General features: G+C 43.9%; 1 protein-coding gene across 1 annotated transcript in view; it reads right to left on the reverse strand.

Annotated features, from left to right (window-relative positions):
• The window catches only part of LOC144608407 (whirlin-like), a 78110-nt gene that overhangs the window by 47140 nt on the left and 8532 nt on the right, over window positions 1-22438 (reverse strand). Inside the window, exon 2 of the mRNA XM_078426139.1 lies at window positions 18302-18613. Within this exon, the coding sequence (XP_078282265.1) occupies window positions 18302-18613 (312 nt within the window). The remainder of the gene's footprint in view (window positions 1-18301; window positions 18614-22438) is intronic.

The following is a 22438-nucleotide window of genomic DNA, read 5'->3' on the forward strand; positions in this document are numbered from 1 at the left end:
ACACTTCACCATCTTCTACAGATGCGCCGTAGAAAGCATTTTATCGGGATGCGTCACAGCATGGTTTAGGATCAGATCCATTTGAGGCCACAAGAAATTGCAGCAAATTGTGGACACACCCCAGACTATCACACAAACCAACCTCCCTTCCATTGAATCGTCACGCTGCCTCGGCAAAGCTAACAGCATAATCCAGGACCAGTCTCACCCCAGAAATACCATCTTCTCCCTACTCCCAAGAGGCACGAGGTACAGACGTTTGAAAACATTTCCATCCAGATTCAGGGTCAGTTTTATCCCGGCTGTTATCAGGTAACTGAATGGTCCTCTCATCAGCTAGAATGCAACCCTGACCTCCCATCTACCTCATTGGAGACCTTTATTGGACTTTATCTTGCACTAAATGTGATACTCTTGTATCTGTACATTGTGGACAGCTTGATTGTAATCATGGTTTTTTTGCTGACCGAATAGCATGCAAACAAAAGTTTTTCACTGTACTTTCACAGAACACATGACAATAATAAACTAAACCAAGTGATGAACAGAGAGAGCTAAAGTCCATAGCTCCCTGAAAATAGCAAACCAGGTTGATAGGGTAGTGTTTAGCTTCCCTGTCTGCGTAGGCAGAGGTACTGAGTACAAGAGATTTAGATGCTGGAATATTGCATGCAGTTCGTCACGACTCTATGGGAAAGATCTGGTTGTGCAAGAAAAGATGTAAGGGAGATCACCAGGCTTGCAAAGGAGGACTCGAGTACCAAGGAGAGATTGGATTGGCTATTGTTTTCATTAGAATGTCAGAGGTTTAAACATATTTGGCCATGTAAATGGATAGGAACGGAAATGATAGTCATACAGCACGAAAACTGGCCCTTCAGCCCAATTTGTTTATGACAACCAAGATGTCACATCTAAGTTAATCACATTTGCCCCTATTTCTCCAAACATTTCTAATTGAATTGAATTAAATTGAATACATTTCATTAGCCAAATATGTATACATACAAGGAATTTGCCTTGGTGCTTTGCTTGCAAGTAACAACACGATATACTGTAGACAATTAAAAATAAAACATTATAATTTAAACATATGAAGAAATGAATAAAATACCAGCACAGAAGGAGGGTACAGACTTTTGGCTGTTGAGTAGAGCTACTGCTCGTGGGAAAAAAAATAGCTGTTTTTATGTCTAGCTGTGGCGGCTTTGACAGTCCGGAGTCGCCTTCCAGAGAGAAGTGCTTCAAAGAGTTTGTGGTCAGGGTGAGAGGGGTCAGAGATGATCTTACCCACTCTCTTCCTGGCCCTTGCGGTGTACAGTTCGTCAATGGGGGGAAGGTTGCAGCCAACAACCTTCTCGGCTGATCGAACGATGCACTGCAGCCTCCAGATGTCATGCTTTGTGGCTGAGCCAAACCAGACCATGAAGGAGCAGGTGAGGACAGACTCTATGAAGGCAGTATAAAACTGGACCATCATTGCCTGTGGTAGATTGTGTTTTCTCAGCTGCCGCAGGAAGTACATCCTCTATTGGGCCTTTTTGACTGTGGAGTCGATGGTGGCCACACATTTAAGGTCCCTGGAGATGATGGTTCCAAGGAACTTAAATGACTCCATAGATGTGACTGAGCTCCAGGTTGTTGCGATGACACCAGGTCGCCAGCTGTGTCACTTCCTGTCTGGACAGATATTTATTCACAAAATGCTGGAGTAACTCAGCAGGTCAGGCAGCATCTCAGGAGAGAAGGAATGGGTGACGTTTCGGGTCGAGACCCTTCTTCAGACTGTCTGGACAGAGCATTCGGAAAGTATTCAGACCCCTTCACCGTTTCCACATTTTGTTACGTTACAGCCTTATTTTAAAAAGGATTAAATTCTTTTCTTTTATCATCAATCTACACACAATACCCAAGAATGAAGAAGGAAAAACAGGTGTTTTTGCAATTAAAAAGAAATAACTGAAATATCACATTTACATAAGTATTCAGACCCTTTGCTATGACACTCAAAATTGTACTTCGGTTCACCCCGTTTCCATTGATTATCCTTGAGATGTTTCTACAATTGGATTGGTGTCCACCAGTGGCAAATTAAATTGATTGGACATGATTTGGAAAGGCACACACCAGTCTATACAGTCCCACAGTTGACAGTGCATGTCAGAGCAAAAACCAAGCCATGAAGACGAAGGAATTGTCCACAGACCTCCGAGACAGGATTGTGTCGAGACACAGATCTGGTGAAGGGTATAAAACAAATTCTGCAGCATTGCAGGTCCCGAAGAGCACAGTGGCCTCCGTCATTCTTAAATGGAAGAACTTTGGAACGACCAGGACTCTTCATAGAGCTGGCCGCCTGGCCAAACTGAGCAATCGGAGGAGAAGGGCCTTGGTTAGAGAGGTGACCAAGAATCCGATGGTCACTCTGACAGAGCTCCAGAATTCCTCTGTGAAGATGGAAGACTACTAGAAGGCCAACTATATCTGCAGCACTCCACCAATCAGGCCTTTATGGTAGAGTTGCCAGACGGAAGCCACTCCTCAGTAAAAGGTACATGACAGCCCACATGGAGTGTGCCAAAAGGCACCTAAAGGACACTCAGACCATGAGAAACAAGATTCCCTGGTCTGATGAAACCAAGATTGATCTCTTTGGCCTGAATGCCAAAGGAGAAAAACCAAGCACCGGTCATCACCTGGCCAATACCGTACCTACGGTGAAACATGGTGGTGGCAGCATCATGGTGTGGGGATGTTTTTCAGCGGCAGGAACTGGGAGACTAGTCAGGATCGAGGGAAAGATGAACGGTGCAAAGTACAGAGAGATCCTTGATGAAAACCTGCTCCAGAGCGTTCTGGACTTCAGTCTGGGGCGGAGGTTCACCTTTCAACAGGACAACGACCTTAAGCATCCAGCCAAGACAACGCAGGAGTGGCTTCGTGATAAGTCTGTGAATATCCTTGACAGGCCCAGCCAGAGCCCGGACTTGAACCCGATCAAACATCTCTGTAGGAACTTGAAAATAGCTGTGCATTGACGCTCCACATCCAACCTGACAGAGCTTGAGAGGATCTGCAGAGAAGAATGGAAATTACCCAAATACAGGTGTGCCAAGCTTGTAGCGTCATACCCAAGAAGCCTTAAGGCTGTAATCACTGCCAAAGGTGTCTCAAAGTACTGAGTAAAGGGTCTGAATACTTATGTAAATGTGATATTTCAGTTATTTCTTTAATTATTTTGCAAAAATTTCTAAATACATGTTTTCGCTTTTTTATTATGGGGTATTGTGTGTAAATTGATGATAAAAAATGAAGTTAATCCATTTAAAAATAAGGCTGTAACGTAATAAAATGTTAAAAAAGTGAAGGGGTCTGAATACTTTCTGAATGCAATGTAGGCAGAATCCTCACCATCCTGGATCAGTCCAATCAGGGTTGTGTCGTCAGCAAACTTGAGAAGCTTGACAGAGGAGTCTGCGGAGGTGCAGTCGTTAGTGTAGAGAGAACAAAGGCGAAGGGAGAGTACGCAGCCTTGCGGTGCTCCTATGCTTAGGGTCTGTGGGTCCGAGGTGAGCTTTCCCAGCCTCACATGCTGTTTCCTGTCTGTCAGGAAGTTGATGATCCACTGTCAGAGGGGTTCAAGCTCAGCCAACTGGGAGAATTTGGAGTGTAGTAGCTCTGGCACAATTGTGTTGAATGCAGAGTAAAGTCCACAAACAGAATCCTTGCATAGGTCCCCTGGCGGTCTAGGTGCTGGGGGATGAAGTGCAGGCCTAGGTTGACTGCATCATTCACTGATCTATTTGCCCAGTATGCAAACTGCAGGTGTTCAGCAAATATTTGTGACATTTTTCAGCTGGGCCAGCACAAGTCTATCAAGGGTCTTCATGATTACAGAGGACAGTGCGATAGGCCTGTAGTCATTAAGACCAGTAATCCTTGGCTTTTTGGGTACGGGAGACTTTGAAGTAGGCAGGGACAATGCAGGTTCGCAGGAACCGATTGAAAATGGCTGTGTGGACTGGTGCCAGTTGTTCGGCACAGAGCTTGAGGCTTGTATTCACTGGAGTTTAGAAGGATAAGAGGGGATCTTATAGAAACATATAAAATTATAAAAGGACTCGACAAGCTAGATGCAGGAAAAATATTCCCAATGTTGGGGGAGTCCAGAACCAGGGGCCACAGTCTTAGAATAAGGGGGAGGCCATTTAAAACTGAGGTGAGAAGGAACTTTTTCACCCAGAGTGTTGTGAATTTGTGGAATTCTCTGGCACAGTGGAAGCCAAATTACTGGATGGATTTAAGAGAGTTAGATAGAGCTCTCGGGGCTAGTGGAATCAAGGGATATGGGGAGAAGGCAGGCACGGGTTATTGATTGTGGACGATCAGCCATGGTATTGGGTGAGCACCGCGGGAACAGTCTTGTAGTACGGTAACAGAGTTCTATCGTACAGCGGCCGTCCAATTGCTGGGGCTGAGGAAAGGGCTTCTTTCAACTGGGTAAAAGCAGCCTGCTGTTGCTCGTCAAGTTCGAGGCGCTGGGGCGCATTGGTAGATGCTAACGGGGAAAGATGTTTTGTATAGATCGTTACATCAGGAATCCATTGTCTGCAAAAGTTTACTAAACCCCAAAAACACCCGCATTTGTTTCAGAGTCGGGGTACTTTGTAATTGGGGCGAGTCTCTCGGGAGTGAGTGTCCGTTCAGCTGCACTCAACAAGGTTCCGAGGAACTGAACTGTCTTTTGTCCCTGAGAGACCTTCTGTCGGGGGATCACATATCCCAGGAGTGTAGTGCGTCCAAGACACTGGCGTCTTCGATGTTATTGTTCAAATCCTTACTAGCGAGGAGTAAATCATCGACATACTGAGTTACCGTTGACACCTTGGGTAGTTGTAAGGTTTTCAGTTGGTTTGCCAGAACCTGGGAAAAAAATAGTAGATGAATGCATGAACCCCTGAGGTAGCCGGGTCCAGGTGTATTGGTTACCTTCATAGGTGAATGCGAACAGATTCCAGTACTCTAGATGCAGAGGCACTGCAAAGAATGCATGCTGTAGATCAATCACTGTAAAGATAGTAGCTTCTGCCGGGACTTGGCTTAATATAATTGCAGGGTTCGGTACAATGGAATGCATTGGAGTCACAATTTTATTTATGGCTCTGAGGTCTTGCACCATACGCTATTCTGATTGCCCTGGTTTGGGCACGGGAAGGGCCATAGGGAGGTGGTCTCACTACCACCTCATTATCTTCCTCATCACTAGCGAATGGGGTCATCGTGACAGATATGGGTCCTCCAGAGGATTTCTCTACCCTAGATTTTCCCTTTTGTAACCCATTGCTTCAGCTGAGTTCCCTGCTGCTTCTTGGCGCCACTATATTTCTCCCGTTTCTCCTGTTCCTCTGCCCACTGACATTCTGCCTCAAGCACTTTCCTGTCCTTCAGTGTCCCATCTTTATCTCTAAGCTCTATCCCTCTTCTACATGCGTAGTCCTCCAACTTTTATCTCTTCCCTCTTTCCACCTTTTCTCGGCTTCCTCTTTCCATTCCCCAATTCTCTTTTTCCACTTTTTCCCAGCATCTCTCTCCCAGATCAATATCTCTGCTCTTTAAATAGTTTCTATATTCCATGTTCCCGCTCCCCCACCGGCCATGATTCATTTCCCGAACGCTTTTTTAACTTGAAGCTTAAAACTCTATAACAGCTATTACATTTTGGATTTAAGTAGCACATTTGTTGGACGGCCGCTCCCGTCACTGGTGTCCAATTTATTTCCCATGTTCCTAATCACAATGGTTAATTACAATTCTTTATGATAATTCTTAATCACAATTCTTAATTAAACCAAATGGACCAAAAAACAGACCAGGAAACCAAACGGACTAGGGGCACAAACCCCCCAAAAAACCAAACGGACCAGGAAACCAAACGGACCAGAAAACCAAACAGACCAGGAAACCAAACGGACCAGAAAACCAAACGGACCAGGAAACCAAACGGACCAGAAAACCAAACAGACCAGGAAACCAAACGGACTAGGGGCACAAACCCCCCAAAAAACCAAACGGACCAGGAAACCAAACGGACCAGGAAACCAAATGAACCAAAAATACAAACGGACCAGGGGCTCAAACCCCCCCCAAAAAAAACAAACGTTAGTTGTCTTGTTACAAGGGGTCTTGGCAGGAATCAGATCGACCTCTGACGAGGGACCACAGTATTCCCGGGAGTTTCCTCGGGAGGTCGGTCGCAAGGGGTCTGACGAGAGCTCACTTCTCCCTTTCCAATCCCAGTAACGTTGTAGCCACTTATTCAGTCAAGGTGATGGTTCCAGCGAGACCCTGCTCGCAGCGCCAATGTTAAAGTTCTTGACCTTGTAACAAATAGACAACCACGCTAATCAATTGAAAACACAAAAAGCTTACCCACTAACGCCCAGGCAGGAAGTGGCAGAGCCGGCTACAAGTACGTTGCTATACTTGCCAGATCTGAGCACCCACTTCAGCAATAGCAGGATACAGCTTCTTTTTATTACGGAGGTGCGAGGCCGGAATCCCCGGCGTCCATACCCTCCTACAGAAAGCCCAAGCCAGATGGACAGGCCATGTTGTCCGAATGCCCGAGAGTCGACTGCCAAAACAGCTTCTGTATGGAGAACTGTGTCAGGGCAAGCACTCAGTAGGAGGACAGAAGAAACGGTTTAAGGACTGCCTCAAAGTGTCCCTCAAAGACTTGGACATCAACCTCAGCACTTGGGAGTCTCGTGCTCTGGACCGTCCAACCTGGTGTAGCAAGCTCACCACAGGAGCCCGAGCACCAGAGAACAGACGCACTGTAGAGTCCCAGAGGAAATGCACTGCGCGCAAGGCCCGGGCTACCTCCACTTCCACTGCAGCACCCATCCACTTGTGTCCTACGTGTGGGCATGCCTTCAGGGCCCGGATTGGCCTCACCAGTCACTTCCGAACCCACAGTCACCTATCATCCAACTGAAAGTGAAGTCATGGTCATCTTCGATCCCGAAGGACGAACAACAACATTATGGAGGTGACATGCAAAATCCACAAACAGATGGCTTTACCATATATGGAATAAACCTGCTCCAAGTTAACTATCTGAGCTAAACTTTCTGCAAGTGCCAGTGCTCAAGGTACACAATAGAGGTACACAATAGAGGCAGTTATCACATTGGTGTAACCAGACATGAATGCAGTTTAGGTCCTTGTTACATTCGGACATCCAACCATGTACACAATAGAGGCAATTATCACATTTGGGTAACCAGACATGAAGGCAGTTTCGGCCATTAACGTCTTCCATGCAACAGACCATATACACAATAGTTAAGTATCTCTGCAACCAAATTAGCTGTCTGGGCTTGACTTCTGCAGAACACATTTTTTTTAGCCACATTTTCTTTAGTCAAGCATCCCATCAACCTCTGCAAGGCAAGGCTAGGTAGCCAACTTTATCACCCACAGTCCCAAGACGTACAGATTTGTAGGATAATTGACTTAGTACAATTGTAAACTGTCCCTGGTGTGTGGGATAGTGTTAGTGTGCAGGAATTGCTGGTCGGCGTGGACTCAGTGGGCTGAAGGGCCTGTACCTCTAAACTAAACTGGTTTATTCCCAACAATTTGGTGGGAACCCTTTAAGTGAAAGGAAGTGCAGTTGCTCAAGATGTCTGCTCAACTTCTCAATGATGAATGGATATGAACAAAAAATGGATAACTGTGGCTCGTAAATATGAAAACAACAATAAATTCTGCTGAAAGAATGCTCCTACTTGGCTCTGAATGATAAGTTTAGCGTAAAGCTTCTAGCAAGCTCATGAAATAACAAAAATCCTAACAACATCATGCCGTTCAGAAATGTCGGCACTACTGGTTTTACAATTTGAGCAGGCATTGCAATTTTGCTCAACAGATACCATAACCCTTGCCAACATAGATTTGGAAAGGTTAACTAGGGGGACCTGAGCACTACAAACAAGGAACTTGTCTGAACCCGAAACGTCACACATTTCTTCACACAGAGAGTGGTGAGTCTGTGGAATTCTCTGCCACAGAAGGTAGTTGAGGCCAGTTCATTGGCTATATTTAAGAGGGAGTTAGATGTGGCCCTTTTTGCTAAAGGGATCAGGGGGTATGGAGAGAAGGCAGGTACAGGCTACTGAGCTGAATGATCAGCCATGATCATATTGAATGGCGGTGCAGGCTCGAAGGGCCGAATGGCCTACTCCTGCACCTATTTTCTATGTTTCTATGTTTCTATGTCACCCATTCCTTCTCTCCTGAAATGCTGCCTGACCTGCTGAGTTACTCCAGCATTTTGTGAATAAATACCTTCAACTTGTTAATTAAGGTATATTTAAGAAGACAATGAAGAACAACAAGCTGTGACTGCAAAAACATTTGGAGTTTAAAGTGAAGGATTTTGTCTTTCTCTCCCACAGTAATAAACAAATGGACATATTATACATTATGGTGGCTCATTTATTCACCTCCAGAAATTTAAAACACAGATCAGATAAAAGCTTCTCAGGTTGTCTCACTATTCAATAAATACACGAGAGGGTTTGATTGCAGTAAACTTCCACAACAATAATACCCATTAATAGAAGAAGGGTCTCGACCCGAAACGTCACCCATTCCTTCTCTCCCGAGATGCTGCCTGACCTGCTGAGTTACTCCAGCATTTTGTGAATAAAAACCCACTAATAGAGCCAGGTATAAGGATACAGCCATGGTACAAACATAATGATGCACATGTCCACATTCTAGGATTATTCATACCGCACATTAATATAGTACTACTGGCAATTTGACTCAGTTACTGAGATGATACCAGGAACAGGAGCATCCTCTGATTATCCAAGATCAGTGTGTTTTTGAGTTGAAGTGAATTGTTGGAACAATGGCTCTATTCACAATTATGCCTCATAACCAGGTGAAGATAGTCCATGCATTTTCATAGCAACCTCCATAATCTCAAAATGTTAAAAAAATGCTTCATAACCATGCAAGTACTTCTTTTTTTTAAAAATCCAACACATTTGGATCTTTGGTGGTGCCAGATTGGCAGATATTCCTGACTGGTGGTTTATCAGAGTTTGATATGCGTGTAATGTAGAAAGACAGCAGCCAATATTGACACAGCAAGATCCCACAAACAGTAAGGGAATAATGACCAGACCAGGTGTTGCACTGATCTTGTTTGAGAATCAAATTTTGGATGGCATTGTGGGATCTTTAAAGGGATGGCAACCACAGTTTACCAGATTGTCCAAATGGCAGCATGCCCAATAATGCATCTTTCTCTCACTACTGCATTGGACCATCAGCCTAGATTTTCATCTCCAAGTCTCTGGAGCGAGACTTGAACCTATAACTAAGCAAATTACACTGCCTAACAACATGGGGATTTAGGGATAGTTACAAAGGTGCACAAGGCCCAAGAATGGAAATCACTTGAAACATGCTGAAAATAGCACCAACTAGAAGGCAATGAAGCTTACAAAACAGATGAAACAGGTTGAACACTTAGATCTGTTTACACAGTGAATGCCACAGCCAAGACTGATCGACCACAGTCAAAACATTATGAGCTGGTGAGCCAATGAGCCAAAACATTATGACCACCTGCCTAATATGCTGTTGGTCCACTGTGTGCAGCCCCATATGCGGCAGGGTGCGATGCACAGTATATTGTGACACATTCCTCCCGTGACTACCATTAAAATTTTCTGTGACTTGTGCCACATTAGACCTTCTGTCAGGTTGGACCAGCCTTGGGCGCCCAACACCCTGTCGCCAGTTTGTGGTCTGTCTCTCCTTGGACTGTCAGTAGGTTAACTCACCACTGCTGACCCTAACCCTAATGCACCCCACAACCTTGCCGCTTCAGAGATGCTCTAATCCAGTCGTCTGGCCATAACAATTTGGCTCTTGTTAAAGTCGCTCAGGTCTTTACACCTGCTCATTTCTCCTGCATCCAACACATCAACTTCAAGACCTGACTGTTCACTTGCTGCCTAATATATCCCACCCCATAACAGGTGCCATTGTAACAAGATAATCAATGTTATTCACTTCGCCTGTCAGTGGTCATAATGTTTTGGCTGATTGGTGTAATTTCTTCATTATATTTTAGAATTGAAAGCAAACTGGATTTTTAAAATACATTTTCTTAAACAAACAATAACTAGTTTTTCAGTTTTGCCAGTCATTTAATTACAAGCACAAATGTAAGCACATAATGAATGCACAGCTAGTCCATACAACCCCTGAAGGTGTCCTATCATTATGAGGGCTCATGACTGATTTTGTATTCATATATTTGTATTTGTATTTATATATTCATATATTTGTTTATTTACACACACTTCCTATATCCCACAATTCCTCCAATAGTCAATAATCCATGAACCCCAATTTTGAAGGCAAACAACGATTGAATCTCCATAGCCCTCCAATTAGTGAAACCAATGATTCACAATCCTATGAGTGAAAAAATCTCACTTTAGTTCTAAGTGGTTTGACCTATATTTTGACCTTGGTTCTTGACCTCTCAACCAGAGTACCTTTTGTGTATCTGCTTGGCCAAGCCCAATAAGATTTTCCTATTTAAATGCAGTTATCGCGCATCCTTTAAACTGTAAAAGAATTAGCTGAGTCAACTCAATGTCCCTTCATATGACAGGTCTGACCACTTATTACAACTAAAAACTATTTTTAGTTAAGGATGCAAAATTGTACATAATATTCTCAAGCTCGCCCAATAAGCCATCTTTATAAACACTTGGACCCAAATACCATCTGCCTGTCTAACTCCCTGCTGTGGTCATTCATGACTTGTGTACAAAGACACCCAGAGCCCATCTCTCACCTATAAAAAAGCATATTTTAAAAAAACAATGAATAGCCTCACATTGTTCTACATTTGCACTCAGCTCTTTGATATCCTCCTGAAGCCTCTTTGCATCTTCACACCTAATACCATTCCTACTTAGCATCCCATCATCACACTTGGATCCTTCGGTCAACTTACTGATTCAGTTAAATAGATTGGGCCCAGATATCAATCCATTGTTGCTCCCTGTAACCACAGCCTGCAAATCTAAAGAGGTTCTATTTCCAACTCTTTTCTTTCTATCTGTTAACCAACTCTCAATCCATGTTAGAGCATTATCCCCAATTGTTCAAAAATCTCCCCAGCCCATGAGGGACTTTCATGAAATCATTCCGAAGACTTAACCACACCATATCCACTGGATCCCCGTTATCTGCTTTATCAACTACATCCTCACAAATCACTGACACAGCACGGAAACAAACAATTTGCCCCATCTTGTCCATGCCAACCAAGTTGTTATTCTAGGCTACCCCTACGGCACTCCACTGGTCACATGCCTCCAATCAAAAATTCCAACTTTAACAACTGTCTGTTTCCTCCAAGCCAATTTTGAATTGAATTGGCTAGCTTACATTGGATTCCATGTGATTAAATCATCCAGACATGCCTTGCTAAAGTCATACGGACAATGTCCGCTGCACTGCCCTCATCAATTGCTTGGGTAAAAAACTTATTTTGAGATAAATTTTTTATTGGAGATAGGTACATCTTTACAGTCATACATTTTTAAATTGATAATATTGTCAATTATTATTATATTGTCTCCAATACCTTTTGCCCCCTTTTTTTTTTTTAAACTAGATAGAACTAAAGAAATAGATGAAGTAAAGAAAGAAAAGAGAGAGAAGCAAAATAAAAACAAAAACAAAAACAAATTATAAAGATAAGGAAAAAGTTAGTTAAAGAAGAATGGAAAAATTTATTAACATAACAAAAACTTCATTCGAGATATATACGTACATTTCAAAGTATAGCATTTCATCCATTCTTTAGTCCGAGTGCTAGTCAGGTTCCTGTGCTGAACCATTCTGACCCTTTAAGTAATCAATAAAAGGAGACCATATTCCAATGAATAATTCCTGTTTGTCCAACAGGGAAAATCTGATTCTTTCCACGTTTAAGGTCTCCGTCATTTCTATAATCCACATTTTGATTGTGGGGACCGTAGGGCCTTTCCAAAATTTTAGAATTAATTTTTTTCCCGTTATTAAACTATAATCCATAAAGTTTCTTTGTATTGTTCTAAATGTTTGATTTAATTCTAATATTCCGAGTATAATTAATTTTGGATCTGGGTCCAATTGTGTGCTGGTTACTTTAGATATTATGCTAAAAATATTTACCCAGAATTTTTTAATTTTTATACAGTTTGCGAACATATGAAATAATGTAGCTTCTAAATGTTGACATTTATCACATTTAGGTGAGATATGTTGGAAAATTTTATGTAGTTTTGTTTTTGAATAGTGTAACCTATGTATTACTTTAAATTGTATTAGAGAATGTCTGGCGTTTAGTGAACACTGATGTATATGTTGCAAACTTTCTTCCCAAGTATCTTTCGTAATTACTTGGTTTAATTCTTTTTCCCATTTTTGTCTGTATAAGTCCGTGGAGGGAATGTCACTGTCTAATAAGATATTATATATATAAGATATTAATTTTTCTGTATTAGGATGTTTGTTCCAACATTCATCAAGAATTTCTGAATTTCTAATTTGAGAAACTTATTTGAGAGACACGTTTCCCCACACAAAACCATGCTGACTATCCATAATCTGTCTGTGCCGATCCAAATGCTGGTAAATCCAATCCCCAAGCATCCCCTCCGACAACTTTCCCACCACAACTTTCCCACCACAAATGTCAGGCAAACCGGCCTGTATTTCCCTGACTTGTCCTTGCTTCCCTTCTTAAATAACAGTACAATTTTAGCCATCCTCCAGTCTTCTGGAACTTGACTTGTGGCTAAAGAGATATAAATATCTACACAATTTCCTCCCTAGCTCGCACAAGGTCTAACAATGCAGCTGATAAGACTCTGTAGATTTCTCCACCTTAATGCACTTTAAAACCACCAATACCTCCTCTTTGGTAATTCATACATAACCCAAAGTGTTACAACTACTATGCCTAAATTCCTGAGCTTCCATGATCTTTTCAGTATTTAATATCTCCCCCCATCTCAAATGGCTCCGTACAAAGATGACCATACTTATATTTTAGAGGACCTATTTTATCCCCAGCCACCATTTTACTTTCACTATACCTTTTAATACATTTGTACACAGTCTTTTGTTCAGGGTAGGGGAGTCTAGCACGAGATACACAAGTTTAAGGTGAGAGGGGAAAGTTTTTTAAAGGGAAATGTGGGGTAATTTTTTCCCCACTCAGAGGGTAGTGGATATATTCCCAGGATGGCGGGACTGACATACGGGGAAAGAATGGGTCGACTGGGCTTGTATTCACTGGAATTTAGACGGATGAGAGGGGATCTTATAGATCTTATAGATTGGACAGGCTAGATGCAGGAAAATGTTCCCCATCTTGGGGGTGTCCGGAACCAGGGGTCACAGTTTCCGAATAAGGGGTAGGCCATTTAGGACTGAGATGAGGAAAAACATTTTCACCCAGAGAGTTTGAAATATGTGGAATTCTCTGCCACAGAAGGCAGTGGGGGCCAATTCACTGGATGTTTCCAAGAGTGAGTTAGATTTAGCTCTTAGGGCTAACGGAATCAAGGGATATGGGGAAAGAGCAGGAACGGGGTACTGATTTTGGATGATCAGCCATGATCATATTGAATGGCGTTGCTGGCTCGGAGGGCTGAATGGCCTGCTCCTGCACCTATTTTCTGTGTTTCTATGTATCTAAATGGAACAATCTGCCAGAGAAAGCTCTGAATTGTCCTCAAAAGTTACCCAATTTGTATAGACAATAAATCTCAATGTTGCCCATACCCCACAAACAAATATAGAGATTAAAGAAGCATGGGAAGTCATTGGTCTGTGGTTTTAAAAAGGGAAAAGATTTAGGTCTATTAGCTCTCCCATTACTGATGTGACACTGATCCATATTGACCACAATGACAGATGCGTCTCCTTTCCATATCAGAAACAAATTGTTTCAGTTCTGACTCCAGAGACTGAAGTGTTTAATCAAATCCAACAGAACAATGCACACTTAAGGATGCTGTGATATAGGAAATGTAAATTTTTCAGGTGGCCCAGAGATGGCATGCATTGACTTCAAATTGGTAAAGCTTCAACTCTAGAATAATTTGCTTTTTTGTTTTCAAATCCTGCTGTTACCATGCCATTCTCCAATTTCTTCTTGTCCCACAAGATTTCTCTTCTGCAATTGTGACCTCAAGAGAATCTTCAAATCCAATTGCTCTACCAATGATGGCCATGCCTTCTGCTGCTATGACCTCAAGACCTAGAATCTTCTAACTGAATCTCCATTCCCTCCTCCTTTTGTTTACTTCTTAATTCTCCCACTTTCACCAAGCTTTTGATTATCCACTCCAATTTGATCTACTCTAATTCCCAGGAAGATTTGAGCAACTTCATCCTCAACAAAGCCCAAGTCATTCTTTTTAATATTAATATTCAGTGATATGTAGCAGTACATAAGTCCAAGTAAATAAATGTGGCTCAATAGCAACATTATTCATTATGTCCAGACATGTCAACAGTATTTATATTAGTTTTAAGTGCATGGGACAAAATGATGCATCAAATTTGTATTAATTGATGGTATGATAATTTTGTTTGACATAAAAAATTGAAAGTCACTTGTTAAAAGTGCATCAATTTCTGCTCCCTCAATTTACAAATCTTATTTAATATTGGGATTCCAAACAGTGAAAATAGCTCCCCCCATATGACTGGCTAGCTGATTCAATCTCAGGGATTATAAAATAATTAAATCCTGACAGCTCAGTCACAATAAATAGAAAAAAATCCATTGCGCTTGTTTGTGTGCATTTGGTCAGATGTGGACATGGAGTATATTTTTCTTAGAAATTACATATTCCTTGCTATGATTACATTCAAGACTTTGTGTAATTCGTAATTAGGTGTCAGTAACCCTGGATTAGAATTCAGAAACTCAACCGGGCTTTGTAGTCTTTTATCACCGAAGGGGTTGCAATAGAGACAGAAGGAACTGCCCTCTTGAATCATGGGCTCTTGGGACAGTCAGAGGAAGAATGCACATGTCCTGGTCAACTGCTTCAGGAAAGCAGGTGTGTTGAGTGAAACGTGAGAAAAACGTGAAACGCACATGGTGTGTTGAGTGAAACGTGAGAAAATAATCTCAAAACTGTTAACAAAAAAGCATTATTAGATCTAGGCGTGAGTGGATATATGTTCAATTATATTACTGAGAATTGCTAGTGCACTGCAGTTTTATTGATTGCACAATGCTATATTAATAGTTCTATTTTAGGCAGATTTAAATTGTCACAGGTTTTTGTTAGAAAGTAGAAAGTGTTACTTAAAAATATTTATTTTCATTAAAGGATTATGATCTTTTCCAGTTTTGCCAGTTAATGATTGTAGAAAAAGGACTATTTCATATAATCAGCTATAAACATAACAGGTATAACAGGTATAACAGAGCTTTATTTGTCGTTCGGTACCGAAGTACCGAACGAAACTACATAGCAGTCATAGAAAAAAAAAGAACACAAGACACATAACCCCAACACAAACGTCCATCACAGTGACTCCAAACACCCACTCACTGTGATGGAGGCAACAAAACTTCCACTCTCTTCCCCACGCCCACGGACAAACAGCTCGTCCCCGACCGACCCGCACAGTCCCCGCACCGGGCGCTGAAACGTCTCGCGGCCGAACCGGGCGATGAAAGGCCCGCGACCAAGCCTTGCGCAGCTAAGTCCTGTGGTCGAGCCGCACCGGGCGATGTCAAGTCCGCAGCCGAGCCGCACCAGCGATGAAAAGCCCCGCAGCCGAGCTGCACCGGGCGATGTTAAGCCCCGCAGCCGAGCTGCACCGGGCGATGTTAAGCCCCGCAGCCGAGCTGCACCGGGCGATGTTAAGCCCCGCAGCCGAGCTGCACCGGGCGATGTTAAGCCCCGCAGCCAAGCTGCACCGGGCGATGTTAAGCCCCGCAGCCGAGCTGCACCGGGCACTGTTAAGTCCAGCGGCCAAGCCGCCCCGGGATGTAAAGTCCAGCGGCCAAGCCGCACCGGGATGTAAAGTCCAGCGGCCAAGCCGCACCGGGATGTAAAGTCCAGCGGCCAAGCCGCACCGGGATGTAAAGTCCAGCGGCCGAGCCGCAGCGGGCGATGTTAGGCCCCGCAGCCGAGCCGCACCCCGCGCCGTGAGGAAGAGAAAAGTTCCTCCCCCCCCCCCCCACACCCACCCACACCACCACCCCCTCCCACACATACACAACCAAAAAAAATATATAAAAACCATCCCAACACCGACACACAACAAAAAAAGGGGAAAAAAAGACGGACAGACTGCTAGTCAGCCGCTGCCGTTAGGCGCCGCCACTGGACTGGGGGGGGTTAAAATGACAACACGATAATAGCATTCCACCTCTTAAAACCTGCAGTTGCTGAACAGTTGCTTTCAATGACTATTTAAAGTGCAGTCAGACAGAGTCTGGGACTCCATGACTTTGTAATCCACAAGATAGTTCTAGAAATCATGAGCACTAAAATATTTGCAACACAGAAATTAAGCCTTGGGGAAGAGGAAGTATAAAATAATCTGATGATTTCACTTTGAATTCCAGTGTACGAGTTATTGAGGTTTACATGTGATGGTTCCTCAAATGACCAATTAATTGTTGGACAAGTTATGTCATAGAGGCATAGAGTCATAGAGTCCTACAGCACAGAAAGAGGCCCTTCGGCCCATCGTGTCCGCGCCGCCCGTTACCAAACACAGTCTAATTAAAATCCCATTTTCCCGCATTTGGACCGTAGCCCTGAATGTTGTAGCATTTCAAGTGCCCATCCAAATGCCTCTTAAACGTTGTGAGTGTTCCCGCCTCCACCATTATGTGAGCAATTAAATGGTGTTTCATTATCATATAATTTGTGCACAGGGACATTTTTATTAAAGAAACTTCAAGGCCGCACTTTGGTCATTTTTCTGTCAATTAACTACTTTCTTTTTTATCGATCATTGTTAGGCTGCAAATACTATCAGCAAAGTCAGCATTTATTGCCCATTCCTAACTCTCGCGAGGATTCAGCTGCTGTAGGTTCAATCACTGCCTTGCAGATCAGATTCTGCAACATTGGGCCATTGTATCCCGCCATCATTGAACAATTTACACAAAATAGAAACATGCATGAATTTGTTCAAATTTCTTAACTATATAACAAACCGGTCCTAGTGGACCCGTTGGGCTCAAACCCCTCCTGCATTGGAGCAGCACCCTCTCCTCCCCCACTCCCTCCTCCCCCACTACCCCTACCCCCTCACTCTACTCTTTCCCCCCCCCCAGGTTGCCTCTCCTGCATTGGTGCAGCACCCTCTCCTCCCTCTCCTCCCTCTCCTCACCCATCTCCCCTCCACCCCTCCAATCTCCCTCTCCCCCCCCTGCTCCCGCCTGGCCTGGGAGGCCGCCATTGGTGGAGCGGGGATGGAGAGTCCAGTCCCGTCCCGGTGCAGGGATGTTCAGTGGTAGACGGCGGCGGCTCTCCCACTGTTGCTGAGCCACTGGACTCTGGGTGGCGTGGGGAAGGCGCTGAGCCGGCCGGGGAGAGGAGGGGGGACGGGGGAGCCAAGGACAGGCCCGGCGCCAGGCCTCGGCCTCCACCTCCACCAATGCCCGGCCTCACCGCCGCTGCTGTTGCTGCCTTTCCCTTTGGACCACTTCAGGCTCGCGGTTTCCCGGATACGTCCAGGCCCAGGCTCCGGCTGCTTCCCCCGACACCAGGCCTGGCTCTACCGCCCCCAAGAAACAGGCGACCCAGCCCTGCTCAACGGGCCCCAACAGCGCAGGCGGGGACGCGTTTGTTCTGCGCACGCGTGGATGCAGCAACCATCTTACGTAAGTACCAGATCAACCGAGCCCCAACTGCACATGCGCGGTTTTTTAAACTTTAAAATGTGAATAACTTTAAAAATATAACACCGATTTCAATGAAACTTTTCCCACAAGACCACGGGACGACGGTGAGTAAGGTGAGCCTAAAATTGTCGCGTTATCGTGTACCATTTTGGCTGTAGTTCAGGAACAAGCCAACAAACAAGAGTGTTAGTATATAGATACCTAGTTAACTGATATAATATAATGAAAAGTGGAAAAAGTTGATTGGTTGGTTTGCTGACCATGAATCACCTTGTAGGTGAATCACACTTTGTAGTTTCAATTAAAAACACTTACCTTCACAGCCTCTGCATGAGTGACTTGATCAAACACCTTGTCATTCACTCGCACAATTTGGTCTCCAACCAGAAGTCCCTCTTTTTCAGCCAAGGAGTCTTGTTCAACGAGAGATACATAGATCCCGACCCCATGTTCAGAACCACCTCGGATGCTGAAGCCCAAGCCTTCATGAGTTTTATTTCTTTTCAATGCCACCTGCCTGATCTCTCCATAATTTTCTTTCATTGTCCAGCTTTGATAGAGAGGAGATGTCCATTGATCAGTGTTGAAAGTTACATGTCCTGGGTGACAAACTGGCGAATCCAATAGCTAAAGGGAAAGAAGAATAGTGTTATAAATAAAGTCTGATGCAGGTGGAATATTATGCCCTCACCTCACCACCATGTGATTGCACCCAATGAATTACCTTTTAAAGGCTAGTCATATTATATAGCAGGGAACACATCAATAAATGTGTGTACATCAAGGTAACAACCAGATAATCAAATTCAGTGATGCTAACTCAGGGATAAAAATCAGTTTGGTCACCAGCGTAAATTCCCCTGCACTTGATCCAAATGGTACATGCACTGTTGGTTTGATACATCAACTGAAAAGTGACAATGATGTTGTGAAATGAAACTCACGGTTGACCAACTTAATGGAGTTCTTTGAAGGAACATGGGCTTTTGATAGAAGAAAACTATTGGATATAATATACTCAGGTTTTCAGAGGCATTTGAAAAGGTGTGGGCATAAAAGATAGTCTGAAGAAGGGCACCAACCCAAATCGTCACTTTTCCATGTTCTCCCGAGAAACTGCCTGACCCACTCTAACCCGTTCTCTCTTTTTTTGTAAACCAACATCAACAGTTCTTTGTTTCTACACAAAAGATTATTGTTCAAAATAAAAACCCAAGTGCAAATGGTAACATATTGATGAAGATAGAACTTTGGCTGGCCACCAGTTCAAGCATAAATGGATCTTTCTCTGATCAGCAAGACATTCAAATTCATTCAAGAACTCATGCAGCTTTCTCTGTAATCTCCTACATTCCCAGAACATCTGAGTTATCCGGGCTCCATCAGATCCTGCAGAGTTCAACCTTGTTGGTGTCTCAGACGTTGAGGTATGGCCGTAGGGGTACGAAGGTAAGGTCTCTGCTGAGGACTGACCATTCTTCGTCAGTGGATGGTGAAAACCCAACAGGAGGAAGGGCTGTGTTCAGAGGATTATGAGGAGTGGTGTAGGGGTGGGAGGTAGGAGAAGTGGCATGGTTGGAATAGTAAGTAGAGCAGCAGGACCCAGTGGTGTCATTACTGAGGATTCTTATTGGAAGGGGGATCAGTAGAAATCAGAAAAGCGAGTCCAGTTGGAGCTGACAGCATGGAGGCTCTCGGCCTGGAACTGGGCATTAAACGCAGATGAGTCGATGGCCCCTGCCTGCCAGCAGCCGGAGAAGTGAGGATTGGCGGATCTAGTGGTCCCGGGCCAGCAGAGGCATCAATGGACCCAGCCAGGGACTGGCCGTGGATATTGTTAAAGTGGGTAGGCATTGCCTGCGAGCAGCCAAGAAAGCTGTGAGGGCCGATGGTCGCAGTGTCAGCAGACTCAACCTGGAAGTGACCAGGGAAGCTTAGAGACTGTAGGCCCAGCCTGAGAGTGGTTGGGCATGTTGCGAGGACTGGCTGCAGTGGCAGCTTAGGTGGCCCCAGTCTGTCAACGGCTAAGGAGATGGTAAGCGCTGGCGCTGCGTCTTCCGCAGCGATGGAACTGCAAGTCTTGGCCTCGCAGCCGTCGGATGAATGGCATGATCCAGCGGTGAAGCCTCCAGTCCGTGTGCAGACTGGAGCAGGCCCTAGGCTAGGAGAGTCGGTGGGGGAACAGGTCTGGAGGCAGGCAAGTGTGATTCTTAATAGACATCCATTAGAAATCCTGATGGTCCAGAGCTGTGGGAAAGACTGAGCGAGGGCCTGCTGGCGTAAGGCAGAGAGTGTAGAATGCAGGATACCACACAGGAAGGAGAACTCTGCAAGAATCAGTGGATTGAATATAGATACCTGATATCCAGGTTGGGCCCGAACTGGGGGGCCTGAAACCATAGCTAGAAGGCACGAGGAACAAGATGGCAGGTGTAGGCAAGGGCTGAGGAAACACCCTTCCCAGTGACTGTGGTAGCGAGTCTGGGTCAGAATATGGTCGTAGAGCAAGAGCAGAGAAATCACAGAAGGGGAGCAGTGCTAGAGGGCCTCAGAATTCCTGTCAGAGAGAGGAGGAGAACGTCTTCACAGTAGGCATGCCTTGAGGAGATTTTGCAGTGGACCAGTAAAAGGCTGCAGATGCTAGGTGCAGGAGTTACTTGGTAGTGCGCTACAATGCTGAGAACTAGATTCTGCACTCTATTCTGCACTCTCCCCTGCCTCATCTATTGTACTCAGGTTTAGCTTGATTGTATTTATGTATAGTATTCTGATCTGAAAGCATGCAATGCAAAGCTTTTAACTGTACCCTCTGTACACATGACAATAACAAACCTAAACCAAATTTCCAAAGTAGCCCTTGAGAATTTGGTTGAGGACAAATCCCTTCTCTCCTGGGTATAATTTATCAGAATATTTCACAATTCTTTATTGGATCAAAACAAGAATGAAAGAAAAGCTGTTCATTCATCCTTTCCTGCTGGATGCAGCTTTGCACCTTAAATTAAATCCTTAAATCTTTTCAGCATCTCGTGCCTCTATATACATTTTAGTAAATAACTTGTACAATTCACAATACAATATTCCCAGTTCATGAATGGCTATTACACAAATCTTTAAAAAATGAGGTTATTTGCAACACTCTTTCTCGTGTCATTTAAATTCTTCTTTCCCTTAATCCTTACTCACTTTACAAATCATACCAACTTGCAAAGCAGCCAAATATATGAAATGTTCACTTCTTACACTCCTCATAGATTGTGGTGAAAGCAAGTGACAGCTGATCATAACTGATAATGGGTTTACAAGACTAATACCTGGATTGGTTAGGATGAAATATGAGAAAGGTTTGAATAGGTCAGGTTTAGATCTAGGAGAATTTAGAAAAATAAAAGGGATCTTGATTGCAATAAACAAGATCTGGAGGGGTCTTTACAGGGTGGATCCTTCACTGGTTCAGGGTCACAAATAAGTGTTCAAAGAGCGTCCATTTAAGAAGGAGATAAGGCAGGATTTTCTAACAATAGATCATGAAATTGTGCACTTGTCAAGCAGAGTCTATTGAACCTTTCCATAACTGTTATGTCAAATAACAATAATACAATAGACAATAGGTGCAGGAGTAGGCCATTCGGTCCTTCAAGCCAGCACCACCAATCACCGTGATTACGGCTGATCATCTACAATCAGTACCCCGTTCCTGCCTTCTCCCCATATACCTTGACTCCGCTATCATTAAGAGCCCTATCTAACTCTCTCTTGAAAGCATCCAGGGAATTGGCCTCCACTGCCTTCTGAGGCAGAGAATTCCACAGCTTCACAATGAATGAAAATGTTTTTGCTCATCTCCGTTCTAAATGGCCTACCCCTTATTCTTAAACATGCACCCCTGGTTGCATGTGACCCCTTAAACGTGACCCCTGGTTCGGGACTCCCCCAACATCGGGAACCTGTTTTCTGCCTCTAGAGTGTCCAATCCCTTAATAATCTTATATGTTTCAATTAGATCCCCTCTCATCCTTCTAAATTCCAGAGTATACAAGCCCAGTCGCTCCAGTCTTTCAACATACGATAATCCCGCCATTCCGGGAATTAACCTCGTGAACCTACGCTGCACTCCCTCAATAGTAAGAATGTTCTTCCTCAAATTTGGAGACCAATATTGCGCACAAAACTCCAGGTGTGGTCTCACTAGGGCCCTGTACAACTGCAGAAGGACCTCTTTGCTCCTATACTCAACCCCTCTTGTTATGAAGGCCAACATTCTTCACTGCTTTCTTCACTTTCAGCTTTCTTCACTGCCTGCTGTACCTGCATGCTTACTTTCAGTGACTAATGAACTAGGACACCCATATCTCGAGGTATTTCCCCTTTTCCTAATGACACCATTCAGATAATAATCTGCCTTCCTGTTCTTACCACCAAACTGAATAACCTCACATTTATCCACATTAA

Source organism: Rhinoraja longicauda, chromosome 31 (genome assembly GCF_053455715.1).
Source record: "Rhinoraja longicauda isolate Sanriku21f chromosome 31, sRhiLon1.1, whole genome shotgun sequence".
Classification (NCBI taxonomy): domain Eukaryota; kingdom Metazoa; phylum Chordata; class Chondrichthyes; order Rajiformes; family Arhynchobatidae; genus Rhinoraja; species Rhinoraja longicauda.